At 43.8% G+C, this 24,985-nt stretch overlaps 2 protein-coding genes across 18 annotated transcripts in view; one reads left to right on the forward strand and one right to left on the reverse strand.

Annotated features, from left to right (window-relative positions):
* eps15l1a (epidermal growth factor receptor pathway substrate 15-like 1a) overlaps positions 1 to 17,874 on the forward strand; it is a 30,154-nt gene extending 12,280 nt beyond the window's left edge. For 2 of the 16 annotated variants that reach the window (XM_078945670.1, XM_078945671.1), the window contains 14 exons: positions 910 to 995; positions 1,321 to 1,353; positions 4,881 to 4,953; positions 5,035 to 5,196; positions 7,599 to 7,796; positions 8,606 to 8,785; positions 8,864 to 8,963; positions 9,135 to 9,185; positions 10,125 to 10,261; positions 10,424 to 10,487; positions 13,348 to 13,487; positions 14,424 to 14,517; positions 14,922 to 15,074; positions 16,686 to 17,874. In XM_078945670.1, coding sequence (XP_078801796.1) covers positions 910 to 995; positions 1,321 to 1,353; positions 4,881 to 4,953; positions 5,035 to 5,196; positions 7,599 to 7,796; positions 8,606 to 8,785; positions 8,864 to 8,963; positions 9,135 to 9,185; positions 10,125 to 10,261; positions 10,424 to 10,487; positions 13,348 to 13,487; positions 14,424 to 14,517; positions 14,922 to 15,074; positions 16,686 to 16,954 — 1,740 coding nt within the window. In that variant the 3' untranslated portion in view covers positions 16,955 to 17,874. Of the gene's footprint in view, positions 1 to 909; positions 996 to 1,320; positions 1,354 to 4,880; positions 4,954 to 5,034; positions 5,197 to 7,598; positions 7,797 to 8,605; positions 8,786 to 8,863; positions 8,964 to 9,134; positions 9,186 to 10,124; positions 10,262 to 10,423; positions 10,488 to 13,347; positions 13,488 to 13,926; positions 14,518 to 14,921; positions 15,075 to 16,088; positions 16,106 to 16,685 lie in introns of those variants that run through there. The other 14 variants (XM_020702083.3, XM_011473794.4, XM_078945672.1 and 11 more) reach the window with 11 other exon arrangements.
* A 766-nt stretch (positions 17,875 to 18,640) lies between these two features.
* On the reverse strand, positions 18,641 to 21,961 carry ctns (cystinosin, lysosomal cystine transporter). Of its 2 annotated transcripts, none has more exons than XM_023954041.2 (11): positions 21,717 to 21,961; positions 21,360 to 21,444; positions 21,105 to 21,183; positions 20,910 to 21,000; positions 20,698 to 20,801; positions 20,398 to 20,535; positions 20,153 to 20,252; positions 19,924 to 20,043; positions 19,679 to 19,849; positions 19,494 to 19,611; positions 18,641 to 18,972 (listed from the first exon to the last, which is right to left on the reverse strand). In XM_023954041.2, the coding sequence occupies exons 2-11, from the start codon at positions 21,427 to 21,429 to the stop codon at positions 18,833 to 18,835; spliced, it is 1,131 nt and encodes a 376-aa protein (XP_023809809.1). In that variant the 5' UTR covers positions 21,430 to 21,444; positions 21,717 to 21,961; the 3' UTR covers positions 18,641 to 18,832. The 2 variants fall into 2 exon arrangements, with proteins under 2 accessions (XP_023809809.1, XP_023809808.1); XM_023954040.2 differs by having other exon boundaries at positions 21,360 to 21,501; positions 21,717 to 21,953.
* Between the last annotated feature and the right edge of the window lie 3,024 nt (positions 21,962 to 24,985).

Below are 24,985 nucleotides of genomic sequence, written 5' to 3' on the forward strand. Positions count from 1 at the left end.
TGCCATCCTTGGTTTCTTCCTAATGCTGCGCTCACACCAAATGCGATTCATGCGACAAATTTAAGTTGGAGGCCTCTTTTTCGATGTGGGTCAAATTTGCTGCTGGACATTTGTCCAAATGGGTGTTTGAAAACTAGTCACTCCTGACTGGTGTGGGAGAAGCTGCCGCCAAAACCTTTTAGCCTCATTGCTACATGAAGGGATTGATTTTTATAAATATTGTTTTTGTACTCCACCCACTGATCACGCCATTGGCACGTCATAGGCATGATTGGTTGACTTGACATGTCTTCTTTGCCTAAGTTCATGTTTTTGAACTCTCAAAGCGCCGCGCCATAACACAAAAATTGCGCCACGACGGCCAAAACACGCTGCTGCCACACCGACGCGCCACACCAGATACTCAAATCGCGCCGCAGAACCTTTGATCGCTTCTGTACATTGATGCTGGACACCCTTGACAAGTGAATTGTGTTCAATGTGAACACAGCTTTAGAGTAAAGTCAATTAGGACATAGTTTTACTTACTCCACCATCTTTGATCCCTGAGATTCAGGTCGGTCCTGGTCCGGGCCTGAGATTCTTACTCTGACAATCCAGAAGAGTAGCCTGATCAAGGACACAGCAGCATAAAATAGAAGCGTTACAGGAAATGTCCCACAGGAAGTCCCCAGCGGAAGTGTCCCACAGGTGTGTCCAACAGTAAAAAATAAATAAACGTCACAGGCAGGACATACAGGACAGTTAAAAGCATTAACAAGCTCATGGCTGCTGACTCCCTTGGATGTTCCTACAAGAAGTAAACCACAGGAAGTGTCTCGCTGGAGTGTCCAACAGAAAGTGTCCAACAGATGGTTCCTCACATTACGTGTTCCTAATGTTCTGACCCCATCTGTGCTTTGTCTGCAGGACAGCTCCAGCTCTGTGGGTTCAGGGGAGTTCACTGGCATCAAGGAGCTAGACGACATCAGTCAGGAAATTTCTCAACTTCAAAGGTAACCAGCGATAGCACCTTCATCCTGTTTGCCAGCATAACTGACTGGATCAGCTTTGTGACTGTATTGGGGACAGTAGCCTGTGCAGGAAAGATGAACTCAAGCCTCTATTTCCGCTTTTTTAAGAAACAATAAACATAGAAGAGACTGCCTTATTCTACACATTTATACATCTCAGCCCAAACTCCAGTTCCCAATCTATTGATTTGTACATCCATGCATCCATCCATCCATGCATCCATCCATCCATGCATCCATCCATCCATCCATATTTAAGGCATGTATTTTACCAGTTTCTGTTGCTCCTTTGTCCTGCATGCTGCAGCACTCTTGCCTTCACCCACTGGAACTTTCTCAGGTAATATCTGTGGTTTTTGTTGGACTCTGTGTGTTCACAGAGTGTTCTTCTTCACTTTCACAAGGACAATAGTCTTCAGTAGGAAGGCTGTATATCTGTTGGTAATATCCTACATTCAGACTTTCGTGAGTGTGCAGAAGCTAAATCAACCAACAATAAGGAAGAGCTCCTACTCTCTGATCAGAGTGGGCTCTCTTCTAAGACTCTCATTCGTCTATACCAGACAAAAGAATGAAAAAACGACTTCATCATAATACAAAACAAAGTTCTTCAATTTCTGTTTTTTCTTCTTCTTTTATTTTCTTTTTTTTCAACTTGTCCTGTCCAACAGCTGAGCAAACAGATGAGAGCTGAAGGCCTCTTGTGTCGGACATATTTTACTTTTACAACAGGGTTTATGAATCTATTGACAAACCAGAGGTATAATCATATTTGTGAAATTTTGGTGTTGGACCGGACGGAAAAGAAAAGGAGGGAAGAAAAGAAAGGGATGTTAGAAAGGGGGGGATAGGAGGCTGATTATAAAAGGGGGGGGGGGGGGGGTAAGACCATGAAGCAGCATAAAGCAACAAGTTGCTGGATGTTTATAATAACAATGATTAGGTTCAGATGTAATATAAATCTAGAAGGGGCAGGGCATGTCCACACACACACTCAAATGTTACCAACATACCTCAGTTTCTCTGGTTCGGTGTTGTCAGGGGAGAGCCAAAGGTTGAAGTGAGCTAAACTATCTGGGAAAAATCAAGCAGTTCCAACAGATGCTCATTTGGGGCGCTATTGCTCAAAATGAGCTTCTGGTATTTTTTTCAGGCCTTCAAACACACAGAACTTATGTCATTGTTTCTCTTCTCCTTCGCCCGAAGAAAATCCATTTGCATCCACACTGAAGTGAACCGTGCCAGAGTTCATCTGCAAATGAACAAAGGTCCTTGTTCTGAAGTGGAGTAGAGTTCTCTTGTTTAGTCCAAACTAGAGTTCTGGAGAGCTGTCTCACCTGCCAAACCAAAAGAACCATCAGAAGAAACCAGGCAACAGCCAGAGTTTGTCTTTGAGAGATGCTTGCAAACCAACGCTGGAGCTGATTTTCTATTGATTAGGTAGTGTGAAAGCTCACCTAAAATCGGGTTTGGACCAAACAAGAGAACTTGGGTCCTCTTCAAAACAAGGGTCTTTTTTTTAAACTTGCAAATGAATTCTGGTGCGGTTCACTTCAATGTGAAGTGACTTTACAGACAACCAAACAGAAAGTGACACATACAGAAAACAGAAAATTGTTTAGGCATCAAAGCAAAGGGAACAAGACATTCAAACAGTTAAAGGAAACTACACTTTCCCTGCAGCTTTGTTGACGAATAATTGACAGTTGTAGTGAACGACAAATATAGAAACTGGACTACAAAAAGCAAACCTTTTGTTGCCTCAAGCAAACATGTAAACATGGACCCCAGTGAGTAAAGACTCTTAATAAGAAAGAATTTATTTTCAAATATTGAGTTGGGTAATGCGCTGGAGCTGAGACGGGACGTCATGGCAGAGGGACGGTGATTGGTGCAGTGGATCGTGAAGGACAGCAGGAGTTAGAGCACCTGAGGAAGATGGGTATCAACATTGTAAGATGATGCTCACTTCTCAGACCATCTCATGAACAGTAGTTGAACAACTAACTAAAGAGGTGGTATGAAAACGAAAACTTAAAAACACAAATATGTCGGCATTGATATTCTCCGCTCTAATAAAAGACCATCAATTACCGCCTCACTTCAATGTTTTGACTGCAAAAAACTACGGCCTTTTCCAGGGATGCTTGTGATGGATCAGACAAACGGGGCCAAGAGCACAGATATTTAGTTCAAAAATAAATTGTTTTTAATGTCTAGGATCCCTCTGAACAAACACAGTTTTAAAACGGCCCATAAAAGAGGTCAACAAACTTGCAACTTAGGAAAGAACTCAAATGACTGACCTAACAGTAACACACACCTGAGGACTTATTTTTAAATAAGTGGGTTAAACCACTAATGATACAATGGGGGTGGGGGGTGGGGGTGGGGGGTTGAAGACAAAAAAACAACACAAGTAGAACAGAGAAACCCATTCCCTTCCCCATGGAGTCCAGGTAATGGTAGAACCCTTTTTGAAAGCCTCTCCATTTGGCACCATCTCTAGGCCACCTCAAGCCGGTACAGCTCCACATGAAAACTCAAAGAATCAATATACACAATATACACAAATAACCATAGCAAAAATACATAGAAATACAAATGGAACTGTACACTTCACCTTAATAATAATAATCTTGTGTGACAGCAGTCATCACAATGCTCAAAGTGTTTGCAAAAAGGGCCAGATTTGATCAGGTGAAAATGTGTGCATTCTATTCATCCTTATAATAACATTAAATGCATATGAACTGTTTAATGATGTTTGTATTGCAATAAGAGTCTTTTCTTTTCTTCACATAACATAAAAATGATAGAACTTACCAAAATTACTGTGAATTTCATATTTGAAGACCATAAATAAAATAAATAAAACGTTTGTCTGGAGAAAAAACATTTGTCAATCTGGGTTTAATGTTACATGCTACAATGTTAAATGCTCACTGTTGACTTTTCATCTAAACTTTGTAAACAGGAAAATAACACAAAATTATTTAATTCAGAAGAACAAATCAATGTAGTTTTGGTCACAGAAACATAAATCCGTTCCGCTGTTTGATCCTTAAGGCCTACAACATGATTTAACTAATCGCAAGAAAGAAATCGTACACACAGTTCTTAGGAAGTGCTGGAGGTTGCACATTATTGATTTTATGACAGGAACTTGTGGAAATTTAAGTGCAGGCTTTAGATGCCTGGTCTCACCTTTCAGAGCGGACGTTTCTTCCAACTATAGAAGAAAATAAAGGATGGTTACTTCTTCCTTTTGTAGAGGAAAAATTTCCTGGTTATTTTCCTCAGAAGGATCCAGGAGGTGAACTAACGACTAGATGTGATGTGTTTAAATTAGGAAACATAAAATCATGAACTACATAAAAGTTTGATCATACTTTGGTATGGATTCTGGTGGCTGTGAGGAGGCAGAGGTGTACTTATCCTTCCTTGGTCATGATTCAACTTAAGGTGGGCTGTTCTTACTGTATTTGGTCTTTACGAGGTGTCACGCATTGTAAAGTAAAACCATTTTCTGCCTTTCAGACCAATGAAACGTAAAAATCTGCCTCTTCCAAGGAATATTGCCAGAAGTTCTTGTTCTCATCTGACACACCGGCTGTGCTTGTGTTTCTGAAGACCACTGGTCTTCTTTGGTTTTAGTTTCTGCAGTTGTGATGGGTCATAAAAATTTGCTGTCCGCAAGTCAGAGGTGTTAGAACTGGTTTAGGTTTGCAGTTCTGGACTTTGATCTGTTCACTGTTAGGTTTATTATTGAATCCAAAGATGTGTAGACTCGGCTCCTCACAGCTGTCTGAAACCCGTTTCTCCTGTTCCGCACCTTGATCGTTCCTTTGTGTCTGTGTGTGTCAGGGAGAAGTACACTCTGGAGCAGGACATCAGGGAAACAGAGGAGGCCATAAGACAGAAGAGCGCAGAGGTTCAGGTGAGGAAGAGCAAGGCTGCGACTGGGCCCACGCAGCTCAGCCCGGTTCTGACTCTGGAGGGGTTCTACGTGTTCCTTCAGGAGATGCAGAACGACCTGGACCGAGAGACCGTCACTCTGCAGGAGCTGGAAGCACAGAAACAGGATGCCCAGGACCGTCTGGATGAGATGGACCAGCAGAAACACAAACTTGAGGACATGCTGAATGAAGTGCGCATGAAATGCCAGGAGGAGTCTCAGATGGTGAGGACAGAAGGGTGGTAGCGGGTGGTGTGTGTTGTTCATAAAATTCCTATTAGCTGTGCTTAGCAGACAGCTAAAAACAAATTTATAAAAAACTTCACATTTTAAATATTAAAAAAAGACTTCCTTTATGGAGCCCAAATTGTTCATAATTAACAAAATAAATATGACCTTGTGCAATCTAGGGGTGTTACGATACCCGTAGTTGAACAGTACCGTTTTTGTACGGCAGTTTCGGTTCGGTGCACTTCTGTACCGTTTTGGCACGTTTTTTTTCTTTTTCTCCCGCACATGCATTGTAACGACTCTTTGTCACTCGTAGCAGGGAAACGAGAGCCGAGCTGCTACTAAACTATCTGCATTGACTGTCCTTGCCCCATCCTCCACTCGCCTTCAAACAGTCTCAGAGAGAGAGTAGACAGAAATAGATGCTCCATCTCCTTTCCAGCATTAAACCCATTAATTATGAACACACACCAACAGTGTAACAACATGAGCCTCACTTCTCTTCATAGCTCTCTCAGTGATGGTGAAGGATTCAACACACTAGATTTCACACTTCCCATGAGTCTTAGTGGCTGTAGGCGGGGCTAACCCCCAGGTCACCACTGTATTAACTTTGCACCAAGGCAGAAGTAATGTTAGCCGTGAGTTTCCTCCGAGACACTATTAGGTGACGGACAGTAAGCATGTCAAAATATGACTAATGCAGACGTGAGGCCAGAGATGAGGACCCCCCCCCCCATCTCCTTACACTCTCCTGTGTGGGGGGAACACTTTGGCTTTGTTGTTAGCATCCATGAAGGAAAAAGACAATTGGATAAGTCCAATGCTGTGTGTTGTCATTGTTACACAAAGATAGCGTATGCCATAGTAACACATCCAATCAGTTAACAAATTTAAAACAGCATCACCGACTGTAACAATCAGGTCTACAAGAAAGAAAATGTTCAAGTTCAAATGTTTTTTTTTCAGGCCAGTGTTAATTATCCAAAGTTTTTGGTTCCTGGCAGCTAATAGTTGTTCTTATTTTATTAAGCAGATCACCTACATAGGTCAATTTCATTTTTTATGTAAAACCAATAAATGCATTTTGTAAGTAATTTTTTCTGCCTTAGTTTTTTGTACAGAAAAATTACCGAAAATAGATGGATGTATAGATAAAAAATATATTAATCTCCCAAGGGAGAAATTCAGGTGTAGGGCAGCAAAAACACACACAAACACACACAATAAATAACAATAAAAGGTTCATATCAGAAAGATTGGTGATTGGCAGTACCAAACCGAAATGTACCGAACCGATCCCTGTGAAATTCTGAACCGAACCGAATTGAGATTTTAGCGCATCGTTACACCCCTAGTGCAATCACACAATCAACCAATAAATCTCTTATAAATATATAATAAAATCATGAAATTGTGAAAAATCTGCACACAGATTTTAAATTAGCCATAATATTATTAAATATATTTCATTTTTGCTTTAAAAACCTGTTCATTATTTTAAAACAGCATTTTAAAAGATTCATTTTTTATCATGTTGAATATTATAACTGTTTTTTTTTTTTACAGAAACTTTGATTTCAAAATCAATATTTTCCAAAGTAGCTTTGTTTTTATTTCACACTGCTGTCTTTCAGAATGACTTTTTTATTTCATGATGAGCTTTTTCAGCAGAATGAGTCTGTCTGTCAATCATTGAAAGTGGGTGGGATCTAAACGCTCATTGGCTAATCCCTAGAAATCGACTCGTATTCCTAGAGTCCCGCTCTGTGGCGTGCTACAAAGAAGATCTATTTCAGCGACATCCGCACGGCTTTGCTGACATTAGCTGATCAAATGGAGACAGTCTGTCGGCAGACGCTGTTTTGAGTCGTTTTTGAAATGCTCAGCTTGATCATTGCTGCAGAAGATGCAGACATTGACAACTCAGTTTTTGCCAGTTTGAGAGCAATTGAGCACCGGGTCCGTGTGGATCACTGGGAAAAAACAAAACAGCTGTTGGTATTCCTACACCCGTTATTTTATATATAAAAGGGGGGGGGGGGTGGACGTGTGTGCTTGCTTGCACAATGTTTTTCCATTAAAATTAGTGGTAAAGAGTTCTAAGCTGTTTTTGCTCTAAAAATAAACGCTTTTATTTTTTAAAGAAAATGTGTCTTAGCCCTTGGAATCTGGAAACACATGGAGTTTTCAGATTGTTTTTCCTTATCCTCCCCACAAAGAAGACAGCTCAGCTGTCTCAGCTAATGGGTCTGATTGGTCTGAGAACCTAAAGGTAGAAGAGGTTTTCTGCAAAAAGAGGTTCAGACGTGAGCTGGGCTCACGTCTGAACTTCTGTTTAGTCAGGACAGCAGTTCTGTGTGGACACCACCCTCACACCTATCTGTGTCCTGCAGATCTCCACCCTGCAGAGCCAGATCCACTGCCAGGAGTCAGACCTGCTGTCCCAGGAGGAGGAGCTGAGCCGGGCCAAGACCGACCTGAACCGCCTGCAGCAAGAGGAGAACCAGCTGGAGCAGAGCTTGGCTGCCGGGAAGATCCAGCTAGAAACCATCATCAAGTCCCTCAAGGCCACCCAGGACGAGATCAACCAGGTCAGACGCAGGTTTAGAGAGTGTGCTGTCAGCAGGAAGCGCTACTGCACATCAGAGACTACCTGTTTCCTGCCTAAAGCAATGTTAACACCGGGCTCGAAATGCACATTCGAGTGACTGCTTCCAATGAAAAGTCTCTGTAAAAATGCCCACATGCGCATTTTGGGCTCCCATGTTCAAATCTCACATTTAGGCGTAGCTACGCAAGTTTCTGTGACTGTTTTTGGGCTCTACGTACAAAACATATCGCCACAAGTGTTGAAAATTAAACATGGTTGAACTTTGATCAATTGGTAGTCATTGGATTTGGTATTGACGGAAGGATTACATCCTTTTCAATACATGGAAGTGTCAACCATTAGAAATTTGATCAATGAGGAGAAATTAATACGGTAATTGCGGTTTGTGCCCTGCCGGAATTCTATGACACCAAGTCTTTCATGTGTCAGAAGAGAGCTGTGAAGGAAAAATCCTGGAGCAAGATTCATGGAATTTGCACCGCTTCAACATTTTACACCAATTCTCTTCCAACTGCGATTACATGTGCTAGCATCAGGCAGCGACAAACCTGTGTGAACCCCAAATCCTAAAAGCACACTCAAAAAACCATCGTTCTGTGTGTTCTCGACATGCCCGCTGTGTCTGTAGCGTAACTGCCCTGATGAGGTTTTGATGGTGCTGAGCACTCGTCCCACTCCTGCTAGATCAAGTCTGCGTGAGTTGAAGGGCATGGGGATTGAAAAGAAGGTTTCTTCTCTTGGTCCCCCGCTGCAGTGAAAGTGAAATAAATGCTGAGGTGTGTCCTGCAGGCCCGCAGCAAACTGGCCCAGATCCAGGACAGCCAGCAGGAGGTGACGAGGAGCATCGAGCAGTACAGCAGCAGCCTGAACGGGGCGCATGGAGGCAGCATGACCAACCTGGCCGACATGAGCGAGGCCTTCAGCGACAGGGATAGCGGGGGCTTCCCAGCCATCGGGAGGCTGCCACAGGTCAGGGGGCTAGGCCGGAGTTCTGATCCAGAATAAAGAGTGGAAGCAGGTCACTGATGGTCCACTTCTGTTCTGCAGGAGGATCCATTCAAAGGGAAGCCTGCATTCAGCAGCCAGACTCAGGAGCTTCCAGACCCCTTCCACTCTGAGGACCCCTTCAAAACAGATCCCTTCAAAGGTCACCCACCCCCTCGCACGTCTTGCTGTTGCTGTCCTGTGGGCTTTTTTTGTTCCCTCCTCTCACCTGCCTGTTGCCGCTCTGCGCTCTGCAACTTTTCTCCCCCATAGCTTTGATCTTCTCTCTGCTACCTATTTGTTGACTGCCCCCCTCCCCATTCCTCTCTTTTAGGGGACCCATTTCAAAATGATCCTTTTGCAAAGCAGCCGTCCTCATCTGCAGGTATTTCCCTGAAGCCAACGCGCTGTGTGAGGTTCAAATCTGATGCCTGTCAGTCCTGCAGCACAGTTGAGCCTGATTTCCACTGGTCCGCCTGCGGTGCGTCTCTGTTGCGTTATGTTAACACACAAAATAGATCGTTTATTCGTTAATTGCAATGTTTACATCACCTCCGCCATGTCTGCGTCTGGTGTCCGTCCCTCCTCAATGCAAGCTTTATGGAGGAGTGCTACTTCCAGGCCGCTGATGTGTCGATTTTGCAGCAAATAGCCGGAGAAACAGAAAACCGGTTCGGGTTTCAGAATAAAATCTTCCATTGTACTTTCAAAATAAAACTATCAAATTTGATTTTGTCTTGAAGGTGCCCACACAGTAACACACGTTAACAGATGTGGATAACACACCATCATCCGGTTTCGCCTTGGGTGACAAGTTTAATTCTGGAAGTACAGAAACACAACCTCATTTCTGACACAAAATATGCATTTTACAAGGACTCAGTGAGGACAGCCACAGGTGATGAGAGCGGGACGAACCACTCAATACAGGGGTGACAGGACAAACCACTCCTCCAAAAGCCAGGGGGAGAGGATGGACGGACCGGAGACGCAATGGAGACGATGTAAACTAACAGTCTTGATAGTCGTCAGCACTGATTTCCCACGCAACGCAAAGGAGACCCGCCAGAAACAGAGCAGTGGAAATGAGGCGTTAATCATCTGATGTATGAGGAGGCTCACCTGGTGAGGGTGGTGAACTCACATTGAAGGTTCATCTGCTTTGTAACCCAGTAGTTCATCCTCACTCTGTCCAGAAGTTTAGGACATTTTTATGTAACTACAGCAGGAGGAGGTCCTCCTGTGAGCAGGCTGACAACATCAACCTCTGACAGACCCGAGCTGAGAGCAGAACCCTCTGTAACCAAAGCTGCTCTTGCTGCAGATCCATTTGGAGGAGACCCGTTTAAAGATCCCGATCCCTTCAAGGCGTCATCTGAAGACTTCTTCAAAAAAACCACAAAGGTGGACCCTTTCTCCACACCTGACCCCTTCAGCAAAAGTGCCACCTTACCCTCCAAGGTACGTGTAGGAAACTGACTGGACTGGTTCTGAAAAAGAGCTTGCAGAGTTTTTTCGGACTCGGGCAGAGTTCTCGTGACTCTTGGCAGACGAGCACAGGTGGGCCTGCATGACCCCCCACTAAATGTGACACTGACCACCATTTGTTTGTGTTCCCTGCAGCAAACCACTCAGCTCGCAGCCGCCGACCCGTTTTCTTCCGGCCACCAGAGGTCCAGAGGGCCTGGTAGGTTCTGTTCATCAACCACACTTTTATTTTACCTAATAAGTATGTATATAAAAATAAAGCAGCATTTATCAGGTTTGTGGAAATATATTATAAATTGAAACTATCTCAATTCCTTCCTTAAGAAAACAACCTAGAAAAACCTTTGAGGGCATGAAAACAGTGGCATATTTTGGGGGTTTGCCCCACCCTGCAGGCTGACCTACAGACAAACCACAAAAGATGCCCCACTGTGGATTTTTGATCTAACTCTGCAAACAGTTGAAATGTCAGAGAACCTCAGGGTTCATCACGCCCTAACTTTAAATTTGATAAATAACGTGGAGAAGATTATCGGCCCTCTGGCAGTGTAAATTCTAATTCGGTAAACACAACGTTCCCTCACTGTGTCGCCGTTCACCTTTCGCTGTTTCTCAGATTTAGCATGCTTTTTTTGTACAACATATTGTGTTCTTCATCCGGATTGGCTGTTGACCTTGTCAATCATCTCTGTGCCGTCTCTCCTGGGCAGAATGCAGTTTTCCACATTTACATCTATTCCCATCAGATCTTTGCTTTTTTTATTCCGTGACACTGGACAGATTTTTCCATGAAGGTTTGAACTTTGAGAGTTTAAACAAGTGTTTGGTGTGTTTGACAAAAGTGCATAACTTTTTTTAGTGAGGAGTTTTGCAGCCTTAAAACATCTGGAATCCTACTTTGCGGATTTCAACCATTGTGGGGTTTTTTAGAACGTAACCCCCTCAATAACTCGGGGAACACTGTACACCCAAACTGTGAGTTGAGGCTTAAGCCTAATCTTTAGATGTGTTATGATGAATGCGTAAAAATGGTGGATGAAGAGTGATGTTCCTGCACATTATGGAGAAAAGATCCCAAATGTTTGCTGTACTCAGCTTTAAAATTGTTAAGATTCCCTGGCATAGCAAAGAACTTAACAAAGTCAAGGACCTATATGCCAATAATATCTTCCCAACCTTTGTTAATCTTTCAGCCAGGTATAGGTTGCCTAACTCACATTTTTTCCGTTTCCTGTAGGCATGAGATTTTGTGAAGAAACAATTCCCTCATTACCCTAACACCCCCCCCCCCCCGAAACTTTTTTAGATACCTTACTGGAGGTGGAACCACAGCAGATTTTTTGTATTCCAGTTCTAACTGGAGGGAATGATACAATAGTCTGTAGTTCAATTTTTCCTTCATGAAAACCACCTGGGAGGAGGAATTACAGGTGACTTTATCTGAACAACAATGGGACACAGCCTTAAAGTTAATACATTCGTCCTCTACCTGTGCCCGACATGCCTTGATCCAGTGCAAAGTATTTGACATTACACAAATGCAAAACTATCCAGAATTTACACGTCCGTCTCTGATAAGTTCAACCGTTGTGGACACTCGCCAGCCAACCATTCCTATATGTTTTGGGCCTGTTCCAAAGTAAGAATTTTCTGGACACATGTTTTTAAAACGCTCAGCCCGGCATATGGAATAGCGCTGCAGCCTAATCCAGTGTCCGCTATCTTTGGTTTTGCGGTTGATTTGAATCTCTCTGGACCTTGTACACGTGCTCTGGCATTCACTACCTTGATGGCCAGACGATTGATTCTGCTTAGGTGGAAGCTCTCTGACCCCCCCCCCCCCCCCCCCCCTCACATGACTATTGGGTGAAGGAGGTGCTATATAAACTGAAACTTGAAAAGCTGAGGTTCTCACTCAAAGGATCTCTAAGTAAGTTTAAAGAGACATGGCATCTGTTTTTATTACTGACAGATACACTAACATTACTCCCAGAGGCAGAAACTGACTGACCCCCCCCCGCACACAATTTTTATCATTGCCCTTTTTTTTTCTCTCAGTGTCTAATCATCATTTTGTTTTGTTCTCCGTTCAGATGTAAGCATCTCAATTCAATATTCATACAAATAACCCCCCCCTTTTTTTCTTATTCTTTTCTCTTTTTTTGTGTGTGTCTGTGTGTGCTTGTATATGTGTAGGGAGATATTATGTCCTGTGTGTATGTGTGCATGTGTGTGAAAGATTGTGTATACGCATGACCTGGATATGGGAATGTTCTGTGTCCGGGATGGGAGGGATATGGGGAAACACAGAGCTGTATTGTCACTTACCTTTTGAAAATATGCTCTGTTTGTTGATGTGTTTTAAAAACTCAGTAAAAAAAGTTGGAATAAAAATGTTAAGATTCCTGAAAATCTGCCCAGAAGAGCTTTGTCTCCATCCCAACCAAGACCTCCAGCAAACATGAACAGCATAGAAAATGCACAAGACAGACACACACCCCGCTGGGGCTGTGACACCTGCTCCCACAGGTGTGCACACACCTTTCCTGGACCCGAAAACTGTGTGGCTGTTCTGTGTGAGCAAAACAGGACAGAAAACATCAGCTCCTTGGATCCATCAATCCCAAATAAATAGAGAGTATAAAACCTTTTAGATTGTGACAACTAATCTTAAAACATGGTGACAAACGTGTCTATCCAGCCCGTAATCCTGAGTGTTTGCTAAAAATGTGGCGCTAGAGAATTCAGGGGCTGCTTGTAAAAAGGCAGATTTAAAATTGACTGTGATCTGATTTCTTATGGATTTAATTGAACAAATGAAACATGTCACCATAAAATAAAAAAAGACTGTGTTTTCAGACCATTGTTGCTGACAGAAAGAGTAAACAGCACCACCTACTGTAATTTATCACCATAAGCAGCCACGGTTAGTAAGAGTAATTCTGAGTGGAGACAAAACCAGAATCCACCTCCAGTCAGTTCAGTACAGAAGACGGCTGTGCTGTCACCTGTGCCATGTGACCTTCAGTTCTTCAGTTCTGACCTTCTTCTGTCTTCAGACGTGTTCCAAACACTGGATCCATTCGGGAGCGGCTCTTTCAGCACCAACAGCTCCACTGGGTTTGCAGACTTCAGCCACATGTCCAAGCCAAGGGACCCCTTTGAAGGACGAGCCGGCTGGTTACCAGACTACCAGAAGGTGTGCTCACAAACACGTGCACTCATGCATACGGAGTCAACTTTATTGGTCGAGAACCGTGCATAATACAAGGAATTTGGCTTCTATATGCAAGCTTATGTTCTCATGTGCTGACAAGAAAGAAAGTTTGCACACGTGCACATCCTCACTGCTGCTCTGTTGTAAGCTGTTCATACATAACTACACATGCTTGACATCACGCAGCAAATTCTGATGAGTAAACAGCGCCCCATGAGCGATTTCATATTGGCCTTAAGTGAATCAGACGTGATGACTGAAGTTTACTGGAGAGAGGGCTTTTGGCCAAAGTTGGGTTTTGTTGCATCCATCCACCTGTCAATCAAAGAAACAGCCTCAACAATGGAAGAAACTCACCAGCCTCTTTCATGATGCTCTTCCTTTTGAAGCATCTGTTTTAAGTTCTTGTGCTCCGTGACAGTGGTGGCATCGCCAGAGGAAGAGAGTGGTGGAGCATCACAGGGCGAAGCAGAAAGATGTAACGTCTGGGTGATGCAGCAGAGACGGATGATGCTGCTACCATCAAATACAGACCATCCACACTCCTCACTGTTGTCGAGTATTCCGTCATCGTGGAGTAACAGATGTCTGTCAGAAGAATCCCATGAATGGGCTAACAAATGTGTGACTTTTACGAGCCTAGAGCAAAGGCAGAGCCATTTGCATTTGTTTAAAGGTGTTGTGTTTGTGAAAAACTGTGGGACGCAGATTACCGCCTTTGCTCTGATGAAGTCAGTCTTGACCATTGACTGTAGACGAGAACTGAACTGAGTGACCTGAGTCCATGCAGACAAAGCTGTGCAGCATCATGGGAGATATCTGCCAGTGGACAGGATTCTGCAGCTTCAGTATGCTTCGTTTATTCTTCTCCTCATCAGCCCCTGCCGTGTCCTTTCACTCTTTCTCCCCTCTTTTAAGTCGGCGTTTGTGGACGACCCCTTCAGCAGGAGGAGTGACATGCCGGCTCTGCCTCCCAAGAAGAGTGTCCCCCCTAGACCCAAACCCCCCAGCGGTGAGCCTATCCTGTGTCTTCATGTTATAAACATCCCTCACTCTGCTGGCCTTCACAAAAACACCATCTTTCAAGCAGCACAACAGACACATTGAGGAATTTCACCAGTAACTCTGCTGAGGCATCTCCTGGCTGACTGACTGAGGTTTAACTGACATCCTGAACCTCATTTAAGAAAGAAAAGCCATATTTTTTACTTCAATAGAACTGATAAGCTCATGTCTGTTCTCCATCCTGAATCTGCATGGAACACTTTTGATACAGGATGTTTGATTTTGAAAATACATAGCTTTTTTTCCAGCTACCTATTACACATTTCTGAAGATATTTCAGTGTCTGTAACAGCCTGAGATGGATCTTGCGGTACTTTAGACTTAAGTTCTCTCCGTCTGTGGCGTCCTCAGGTAAGACGACTCCCGTCAGCCTGGTGGAGTCCTCCAAACCGGGCGACCCCTTCCAGCCATTCAGCTCAGAAGTTATCGACCCGTTTCTGAGTAAGAAAGGCCCAGTAGACCCCTTCAGTGGAAAAGACCCCTTCACCCCACCATCAGCATCGAGTAAGTCTCTTTTTGGGTTTCCTCAGCTGGAGCTTCTGTTCCCTTGCTGAGCCCTGCTTTGGGTCAAATCTACATGATCAGCTTCCAAACAGGAAGGCATTCAAGCCCTCTTTCAGAACCGTCACATCACTGAAGGATTTTTCATCTTACCTCAAAATCCATTCATTTCGGAGTGCACACTCATGTGCACGTGGCTGCGCAGTGAAAGAAAGAGTGTGTGATGAGTCGGTCGGTCTCTCTTCATGGACTCTTAGCTCGTTTCTTTTCTGCACTCTCATCTCAGACTTTGATGGATCCTTTTGTTCAAAATGTTTGCGTTTGCTTCCGCAGTGATGTATGGTAGTGCCGCTGTTGATAAACGCCGCCGCTTTTGATAAACGCCGCCGACACATCAAGGTTTTGCGCTGCCAATTGGACAATTGAATCCATAAAGATCCGTCTATTTACTTTCAAGAAATGTTTCCTCACCTTGGAGCTTCAGTTTTATTATTTTCCTCAAAAGCCGGTACTGCCAAGTTTTGGGATGAATCTGTATTAACCCGGACACTCTGCTGAATTTTTCGGGTATCTGACATCAGCGGAGACTCAAGTTGAACTATTTAAAGGTCGGCGGGCCACACGTTTCGCTCCTCCTGCTTGTAACTGCAGACCTATGCGATGGAAATGATGATGGCAACTGTCATAATCACCGTTTTAGTTTTTGCGCCAGCAATGCGCTCATCCACGGATATTTTTCTTGCTGTTTTTTTCCCCCCACTAGGCCCTAATTTTTTATTATTTATTTCTCCACCAGGACTATATACCACCGGTCCAGAGAGAACAGTCTTTCCAATCAAGCTTTTCAGTTTGTCTATTAATGTTTCTGTGATCTCAGTCTCAGTCCTGTGGAGGTTCTTTTGTTCTTTGTTGATGTCAGATAAAAATGTGGTGTTAAATACAGAATACAGAAAATACAGAAAACAGACTGACTTCTTCTTCTGTCTCCTCTGTTCTGTACCTCCACCCCCCCCACAGGACCTGACAAAGTGAAGGTAAGACACCAAAAGTGTACACAACAGGGCTTTACACAAACAATTTAAAGAACAAACAAAACAAAAAAAAGCATCAAGTTTAGGAAATAAGACATTTCAGCATCTGATCTCATTTGAAGAAAAACAAACTTCTGAGAAAGTGGAAATGGGAGGATCGGGTCAGCAGCACAGACACCGAACTTCTGGACTATAAGTCCAATTTCCCATCAGCCCAAAACATCAAAGAACCTGCCGGAATCTCTGTATGACCGGAACATAAACAAGGAAAAGCATAATGTGCAGAAATTTCTGCAAGGACTCCCGAGCAGACTCCGAGATGTGAAGAGTTCTGAGACATCCAGAGATCCAGAACCTTTGAAAGGGAACACAGTGGCTGAGTTCATCCAAAGTTGCAGGATCTGCTCTGCTCATTGATGAAGACGAGGAGGATGATGAAATGTCTCATTTTCTACATTTGAATAGTCTTCTAAAAAAAAAAAAAAAAGGATCAGATGTTGCTGTGAAATGATACAGATTCAAAAGTTCTTCTGGTTTTCTGTAAAGAGTTCTGTTCTGGTTGTGGTCGGTCTGTCGTCTGCAGCTCGGGAACGAGGCTCAGCAGCTGGAGTGGGCCAAACGGGAGAGCGAGCGAGCCGAACGGGAACGCCTGAAACGGCTGCGGCAGCAGGAGCAGGAAGACCTGGAGCTCGCCATCGCCCTCAGCAAGGCCGAGATGTCCAACGCATGACCGTGCACGGACCGGCGTGCACACCTACAGGACTGGCGTGCACACAGCCGGGCGCTACCCTCCTCACAGACTCGACACTCACAGAAGCTGCTCCTGCGCTGAGAGGTCATGCACGCACGTGACCTGAGGGCGAGCTCAGGGCTGACCAGCGTGGGAGCAGACGTTCCTCAGCGCAGCTGCAGTTGGACCGGGCCCCGCCCCGCAGGTCCTGCTCCACTGCGCTGTCGGGACCGCCCTTGCTTCAGAACCTCAGTATTACTTTGACAGCTGCTTGAACAGCTGCTGATCTTCTGTGACCATGGATCCTTATTTCTCTAGAGCTGCAGATTGAAGATCTCCTTGAACTCAACACACTGCGTTTAAGTCCGTTTACTTGAAGAGGAGGCCGATGGTTACACACACACACCTACACACACAGACACATGCACATAGGCAGATGTAGACATCGTCCGTAGCTGTTTTTATTTCTCTAAACATGCAGGTTTTTAGCTGTATCAGAACCACTCTGACCCATCGGGACTCCACACAGACGAACATGGCTTCACAGACACAGAGGTTCTGCAGGGCTGCTGTGGCCTGATGGATCTCTGCGGTTCCGGTCTTTGCCATGGGCCTCCATTATCTGCTGCAGACCAGACCTTAGCTGCGTTTGTTCTACAGGTGACCCGGTTACAGGTCTGCTCTGCTGGGATTTTCATGTCCCGTTTGTTTACAAAGAACCTCAGAACCACAAGTCATCTATTGACTGACCTGAAGGAAGCCGAGTCCCCCACATTGCAGACCCACTCCTGTCAGAACCAGAACCTGCTTCTGGTCTGGATGTCAATGTTTACTTGTGTTTTAACCCAGTTTTTCTTGTTTTTGTTATGATTATTTATGTCGTCGAGCAGCTCCGCCCTCCTGTGAGAACTGATTCTACAGCTCAGACACCCCCCCCCCCCCCCTCCTAGAATAAATCACGTGAGCAGTCTTTATCAAGGCCTCCCCTCTGTGTGGAGGGGCTTCAGAACTGTTCTAAGTCCAATAAAGACATGATGAATCAGCTGTGCCCTCCGCCTCTGTTTGACCCACCCCCAGTCTGATTTCAGCTCCATCCAGTGGATCTCATTGGACCATCTGAGCCCAGGTAGAAGAACCAGTTCTCTGGAACGGGTAGATCTCAGCGTTCCAGAACCCAGAGATGCTATGGTTACCACTGAGAAAAACAAAACCTGTTCTGAATGACAACTCAGAACCTTTTCTGAAAAACGACAGTATTATCGTGGAAAAGTGTTTTTGTTTCCATAATTCCTTTCATATAATTCCAGTTCATTTCTGAAGTAAGCACTGTGAGCAACAGTTTAAGGCATTTGGGGGCGCCAAAATCCAGGAAATGTTATCAATTATTTGCGGCCTAAATCCTAAGTGATTTCTACATTGGCTTAATCTGTGCTTTTATTATGACTCTACAGGAAAGAACAGGAATGGATGAATGTAGGTAAGGTAAATAATCACTGTATTTATCATTTGTCTTTTCACTTCTCAGGGGAGAGTTTGATTTTAGATTATTTCCGTTCTGTTGTAATTTAAGAAATGTGTGAATTGGGTGACATAGGAATGAAGGACCGTCCTTCAACTTCAATGTGGAGTGCCGTCTGCTCAGATGTCTCCCCACATGAGTGTCTGAGCTCAGTCTGCAGCTCCTCTTTATGACTGTCGAGTCACAGATCCGCTGATGGTGAGAAGATTTTATTTTTGTTCCTAAACATCTAAATAAGGCACAGATTGGAGAGTCTGTGTGGGTCCATCTGCTGAAACAACAAACACACTTAAAGCTTCTCCCTTTTTTATTAAAGTGCATATGAACTGAGTCCAGTTCAGTGAAGACACTGGTCAGAAAATCTGATGCATTATCAAAAATCCTCAGAATCTGAGTTTAGAAATCTGAAGTCCATGAACCCTAGAACAGGCGATATTCCATCTGGTCTAATCTGGATCCAGAACTCAGGAGTTCAGTGGTCCTATTGATCTGGGACGGCTACATAATCATGCTGCGTCCTGTAGAGGCAGTAATGCTGCGTGATGAAGATGATGTCAAACAGCACAGAAAACAGGCCCAGGCCGAACTTTGTTGGGTCCCCGAATATGAGCCGCCACTCATCTGAGGAAGAACCAGAGTCAACATGAGACACGAGCATCCACCCAAAGGCCCGACACGCAGACACGAGCTTCCACTGCAGTGAGGGAAGTACAGTCTGTTCTCCTTAACCCTTGTGCTTTCCTATTGGGTCAAGATGACCATTGACGTGTTCTCCCTACCATGACAAAGGTGGATAAAGGTGAAGAGGATTTCATGTAATCCATGGACACCAGTGAAGATCACAAATCATTGAAGAAAAAAGGTTCAGAGCACTGTCTAGTGGGTCTAGATGACCCAATTCCCAATGTTAAAGTGCCTAGGATAGCACAAGGGTTAAGGGGATTGAGCAGACAGAAAGGGATCATGGAGAAGAACCTCTCTGAACTTCAAAATAAAACAGGCCAATCTTTGTGAAAGTGGGACACTTAAAATGCTTGGAGTGACCTGAAACAAACAGGGCACTGCCACAGCTGTGTCCATACAATTTGGCTGACAGGTTCCTCCAGTATCATTACGTCTGAGCGCAGACATCCTGGACATACCATTGTTGTAGGACTGCACAATCATCTGCAGGATGCTCAGGACTCCTCCTGTGAAGTCCAGAAGGACATTGCCGATGCTCCAGCCCTCTGTGCTCTTCCTCCTGTAGTTCATGTACGCCTGGAAACAGACCAACTCATCTTCATTCGCTCAAAGTCCACAGCTCCAAAGCGGGGCAGCGGCTTACCTGTGGGACATACTTGACCAGAGTCACTGCCAGCTTAATGTAGGAGAAATAGTAAAGGTAGTCGAGCCAGGTGATCTGTTTGGCTACAGCCAGAAAGAGGCTGATAAAAGCGAAGGTCCAGCCAATCAGCAACAGGAGCTTTGCCATCCAGGAGACCTTTTGGTCCCCCCTCTGCAAGACAGAAAGACGTGCTGCTGAACGAGCCCCTGACCCATTACTCGCAAACGTTTGCAGATGACACCTACCTCGTAGACGACAGCCTGGCAGACATAGACTGCACAGAGCAGAAGAGCGTGGATGCTGAAGAAGACATCGTTGGAGTTGACAGGGTTGATACCATTGGGGTTGGTCTTTAGAAACTCCTCCTGTGGGGGAAGGAGGGAGAAGTGAAAGAGGATCCTCATCCCTGTGGACAGACTGGATCCTCCCAGACCATGGAGCTAAAAGAAGCCCCTCCCTTTAGGACCAGCTCACCTGAACGTACGGGACCCAGAACAGGCCGATGTTGAAGACGCTGTAGGCGATGAAGCCGGTCAGGTTCAGAGCCAGAAAGTCAAAGTTGAGACCTACGACACTAAACACAAACGTGTTAGCCTTTCACAATGACAACCATCCTGGGCCGAAGGTGCTGAGTCAGAGTTCTTAAGTATGAAAATAGACCGACACACCTGGATGCAGTCAGGTGTTTCAGAGCTGCAGATTAAAAGACAGGAAAGTACCTCTTCCTCCTCCAGTTCTCCCAAGCCTGTGGGTAGAAGGACACAGACCAGGCCACAAAGTAGATCCAGCCGATCACTTGACTGAGCACAGACAGAACACTGCTGTGGATCACCATGAAGCGGATCCGCACCGACCAGCTGCAGGAAGAGCAGGAGGAGAGCTTGGGATTTCACAGAATAAAAGTCCTGACCGCCTTACCTGGATTTTCATGACATAAGTATTTACAAATAAAAAAAATGTATGCCATGTTGGGGCATGGTGTAGGTCTGATCATCATGCTAGAGTGCATCTACACTCACCTGGGGAGGTTTGTGCCATTGCTGAGTAGGTAAGAGGTCACTTGACCAACTTCATGTGCCATCACATTGAAGGTGAGTGATGTGGATCCAGCAGGCAGCAGCAACTACAAAAACAAAAGTGAGGAAGACTTGATGAAGAGGTCCTACTTCCTGTGACGACAGGACAGAGAAGCGGGGTCTGTAAAGATCTGTGCGAGGGTGGGTGGTTTCACCTGATCAGGAAGACTGATGATGGAGGAGAAGTTCAGTTTGGAGCTGTAGGTCACGTTCAGGTGAATGACAGCCGAGCGGTTCAGAGCTGAACTAAGGGAGGGACAGCAGAACGAAAGTCACATGACCAGCAGTGAGGCCGTTCATGAGCAGCAGAAGAGGTGGTGATGGGGGGGGGGGGGGGGGGGGTCCTTTACCTGGAGGCAAGGGTGACGGAGCCGGCTGAGTTTTCCTGCAGGGTGACTGACTCTGGAGCCGACAGACACACGCTGGAATCTAACACACAAACAAACCTTCATTCTCATCTTCATCACAGCTCATCTATCGGATTATAAGAGAAAATAACAATCCTACAGCATCGTTTCATTTTGAGCAGAAAAAATGTTTTAGGAGCATAAACTTTTGATCAGGCTTCACTGCGCATGACAGCGGCGCGCGGCTGGGACAGTCACCTGATGCATTCGTCAGCAGCACCAGGAGCAGCAGCTGTGCAGGAAGACCAGCAGACCCCAGCCTCCCCATCCCTGGAGAGGACAACTGCAAACGAAGAGAGTAGTTCAGGTTCGCTCCGGAAAAAACAAACGCTTTGTTTACCTGCAGCAAAAAAAAAAAAAAAAAAAAAAATCACACGTGAGTTAAAGTATTTACCACTGGGGACACAAACGGAACCGAGCCCTGGTACCAGAACTTTCCAAGAAACAACAATAATAAGAAACAAAATAATGGCATAGAGGTACAGGTTCGGGATTTAAAACACGCTCCACGTCGTTTACCGAGTTCTGTTCGGTTGCAGCTGCTTGTTTACTTACCTTCCTTTCTCTTCTCGTGTTGCCTGGAGGACGGAACCAACCAAGCCGGTTCTTCTCTGTCAACACAAACAGAATCGCGTCAGCTGAAGTAAGTTCGAACGGTTACGGCTCTCTGCCGCCTCTCCGTCCCGGACCGAAAAACCTAGGTTCGGACAGCCGACTCCGAGATGCTCAGCGGCTTTTCCTTAAAAAGTCACGGGACCGCCCACTTCTTCTCTGGTCGTAAAAGGCCGTCTTGTCTCTGCTGCCCCCTGCTGGAGAAAGCAGCCTCCGCGCTTTTCGGGTCAACAGCTGTGTGTAGGTGTTGCACACATCGCTAATTTTACTGCAGTTACAGCTTCATAGCGCTAGAGGGGGCTGTGCCCGCCCCTCACCACTTCTGAAAGTCGCAGCAGTGCGCGGTGAATGAAGCCGTCATCGTCACCTGTTGCTGGGTCAGAAACCTCTGACAGACCAGAAAAACCACAAACGTTACAGAAAAAGATGTGTTTATTACGTTTACGCTCTGCAGAAGCACAGACAGATACTTTCCACAACAGAATCCCACCAATAAAAAATTGTAGTCAACTTCAAATATTAATTGACATATGAATTGTTTATTGTTTGTGCCACTTTACAAGAAAACAAACAACAATAACCCTTCTTTAGGCTTTGATAAATTGGAACAGGATGAAGAAAGTGTTTCTAATATAATTTGTTCCCTGACTTTTACACCAACTCATAGACATTTTTAACAACAAAAAAATAATTCTGTCAAAACTGTACAGTTTTACAGTTCTATCCTCTACTTAATCCATCTTCATCTCCAGCTTACACGTGTGTCCTAGTTAGTTTATCTGCTTTTATTTATCTAGTATCTCATCTTTAAACTTTTTTATTTTTGTAGTTTCATGCAGTGTAGTGTCCAGTGAGTTCCATAGATTGACTCCATTTAAATCCATGAACTGATATGTGTGTCTGTCTCTAAGTTGTGCATGCAAACGGGACTGTAAAATTATATTTCCTCCTGTTACTATCGTCTTCTGAAACAAAAGAAAAAACGGAATTATATTTGGGTGAGTTCTTACTTTGGCCTTTAACATTAACAATAAAGTTTTAAATCAACTAAATCAGAAAACTTCAGCCGTCAAGATTCAGCAAACAGATTAATTGTGTTCTCTGCTGCCTTTTTTTGTTGATTATTCCGATTGTTGTTGTTTTTTCTGTGAGTGAAACAAAAGCTTGTATGGACAGAAAATGCTTTTCTCCAAACTTCAGGGTGGCTGTGGTGCAGTTGTAGGGCAGTTGACCTCTGATCAGAAGATGGCTGGTTCAGTTCCTGCCTTGCCCACCCATGTGTTGAAGTGTTCTTGGCAAGACACTGAACCCCACTTTGCCTCTGGTGGAAGGTTGGCGTCAGTGTTCAACAGCGCAGGCGCCATCAGTGTGTGAATGTCTGAACTGTGGCTGTAAAGCGCTTTGGGCCTTTGTAGGAAGTAGAAAAGTACTATATAAGTATACGCCATTTACCAAATATTATCCTGGTCAATATTTGGTCAAGTTAATTCTCAAGTATCGGTTTGGATCTTTTTTCCCAATCCAGAAATGATCTGTTTTCATTAAACTAGTCTTTCACCTTAGCTGTTTCCTCTTTTAACATTATCATTAGTTCAGGTAAATTTGTTCTGAAGTATAAAAAAATGTATCATCTGTAAACAATAGAAACTGAATACTTTTAGAAACTTTGCAAATATCCTTTATGAACAAAATGAAAAGTAGGAGACCTAGGACAGATCCTTGTGGAACTCCTGTAATTACCTTTTGGTGGTTTACATTTTTCCATTTACTTGCACATACTGTTGTTGATTAGTTCAATAACTTTTAAGGCGCCGGAGTGAGAGGCCTTTAATCGCGTAACCCTTGTGTTATCTTAGATGACCCCCCCCTTCCACTGACATGTTATTCCTACCATGACAAAGGTGGAAAAAGGTGGAAAGATTTCATGTAATCCATGGACACCAGTGAAGATCACAAATCATTGAAGAAAAAAGGTTCAGAGTACTGTCTAGTGGGTCTAGATGACCCAACTCCCAACGTTAAAGTGCCTAGGATAGCACAAGATAGCACAATTTAGATAACAGCTGATTGTGATTAATTGTATCAAATGCTTTTTGTAAATCTATGAACATTCCAATTGTATAATGTTTTTTTTTGTATCTATTGGTGCAGGAATCTTTTCAGTTAACTCAATTATCTTTGGGACCTGAATCCAGCTCACAAATGTTTTTTCTAAAAAAAACAAAAAAACATTTAAGTTTAAAAGCAAACCATAAGAATTTCAGAAAACTGAAACAGTAATGTTGTAGGTCCATAATTATGAAATATTTATCAGATTTTAAAAGATTGGGATACTTTTTGCTACTTTTATTTTCTCTGGAAAAATACCTGATGGTATTGCTAAATTGCAAATGTAAGTCAATGGTTTAATAATTCAGTCCATAGCTTTTTTGACGATTTTCAAATCAAGTCCATCACTGTCAGTAAATGTTTTTATTTTGTTTTCTGTATCTAATAAAGTAACATAGCTTGTAGAATTTTGGCCATATTATGCCTCTCATGATTACTGGTAATACCCATTGAATTATCCGTCTTACCTCAATGTGGACAAAAAATGTTTTGAAATTATTTGAAATTTCTGTTGTTATTTAACATGAGATCGTTATCTACAAAATAATCTGGTAACTTTGGTCGATTTTAATTTGGATGAATTACTTTATTTAGAGTATCCCATGTTACTTTCATATTACCTTTCTCCTTTTTCATATTTTTATTATAATTATATATTATGGCTCTTCTTAAAATAGTTGTAAGTTTGTTTTTATAAGCTTTATTCGATTGCCAACTGTCTAGTTTCTCATCGTATCGTCTTATTTTCCGTTCTGCATGCATTAGTTCTAGGTCCTGCTGTCATCCAGGGCTCAGTGAGTTTTGAAGTTTCCTTAAATAGCCTTAATGGGCAGCATTTATTGGAAAGAGAAACATGTGCAACAGTCACATCAGTCACATAAACCCTGGACCAATCCAATAGTAATAGAATTTTTCTAAACTCATTGACAGTTTGTTCTCTTCTGTCTGTAATGATTTACCCCTTGTGCATAGATGACCCCACCCTCACATTGACGTGTTCTCCCTACCATGACAAAGGTGGATAAAGATGGAAAGATTTCATGTAATCCATGGACACCAGTGAAGATCACAAATAATGAAGAAAAAAGGTTCAGAGCACTGTC

The sequence above is a fragment of the Oryzias latipes genome, chromosome 4, assembly GCF_053564925.1.
Source record: "Oryzias latipes strain Hd-rR chromosome 4, Olatipes_Hd-rR_3.1".
Taxonomy (NCBI): domain Eukaryota; kingdom Metazoa; phylum Chordata; class Actinopteri; order Beloniformes; family Adrianichthyidae; genus Oryzias; species Oryzias latipes.

Excerpts from the sequence above, each read along its gene's own strand:
- ctns (XM_023954041.2), bottom strand. The coding sequence starts at position 21,429 with ATGGGGAGGCTGGGGTCTGCTGGTCTTCCTGCACAGCTGCTGCTCCTG. Across the intron at positions 20,802-20,909 it reads TCATCAGTCTTCCTGATCAG|TTGCTGCTGCCTGCTGGATC; the intron begins GTGAAACCACCC and ends TTGTTTTTGTAG. Across the intron at positions 19,850-19,923 it reads GCCAGGCTGTCGTCTACGAG|AGGGGGGACCAAAAGGTCTC; the intron begins GTAGGTGTCATC and ends TCTGTCTTGCAG.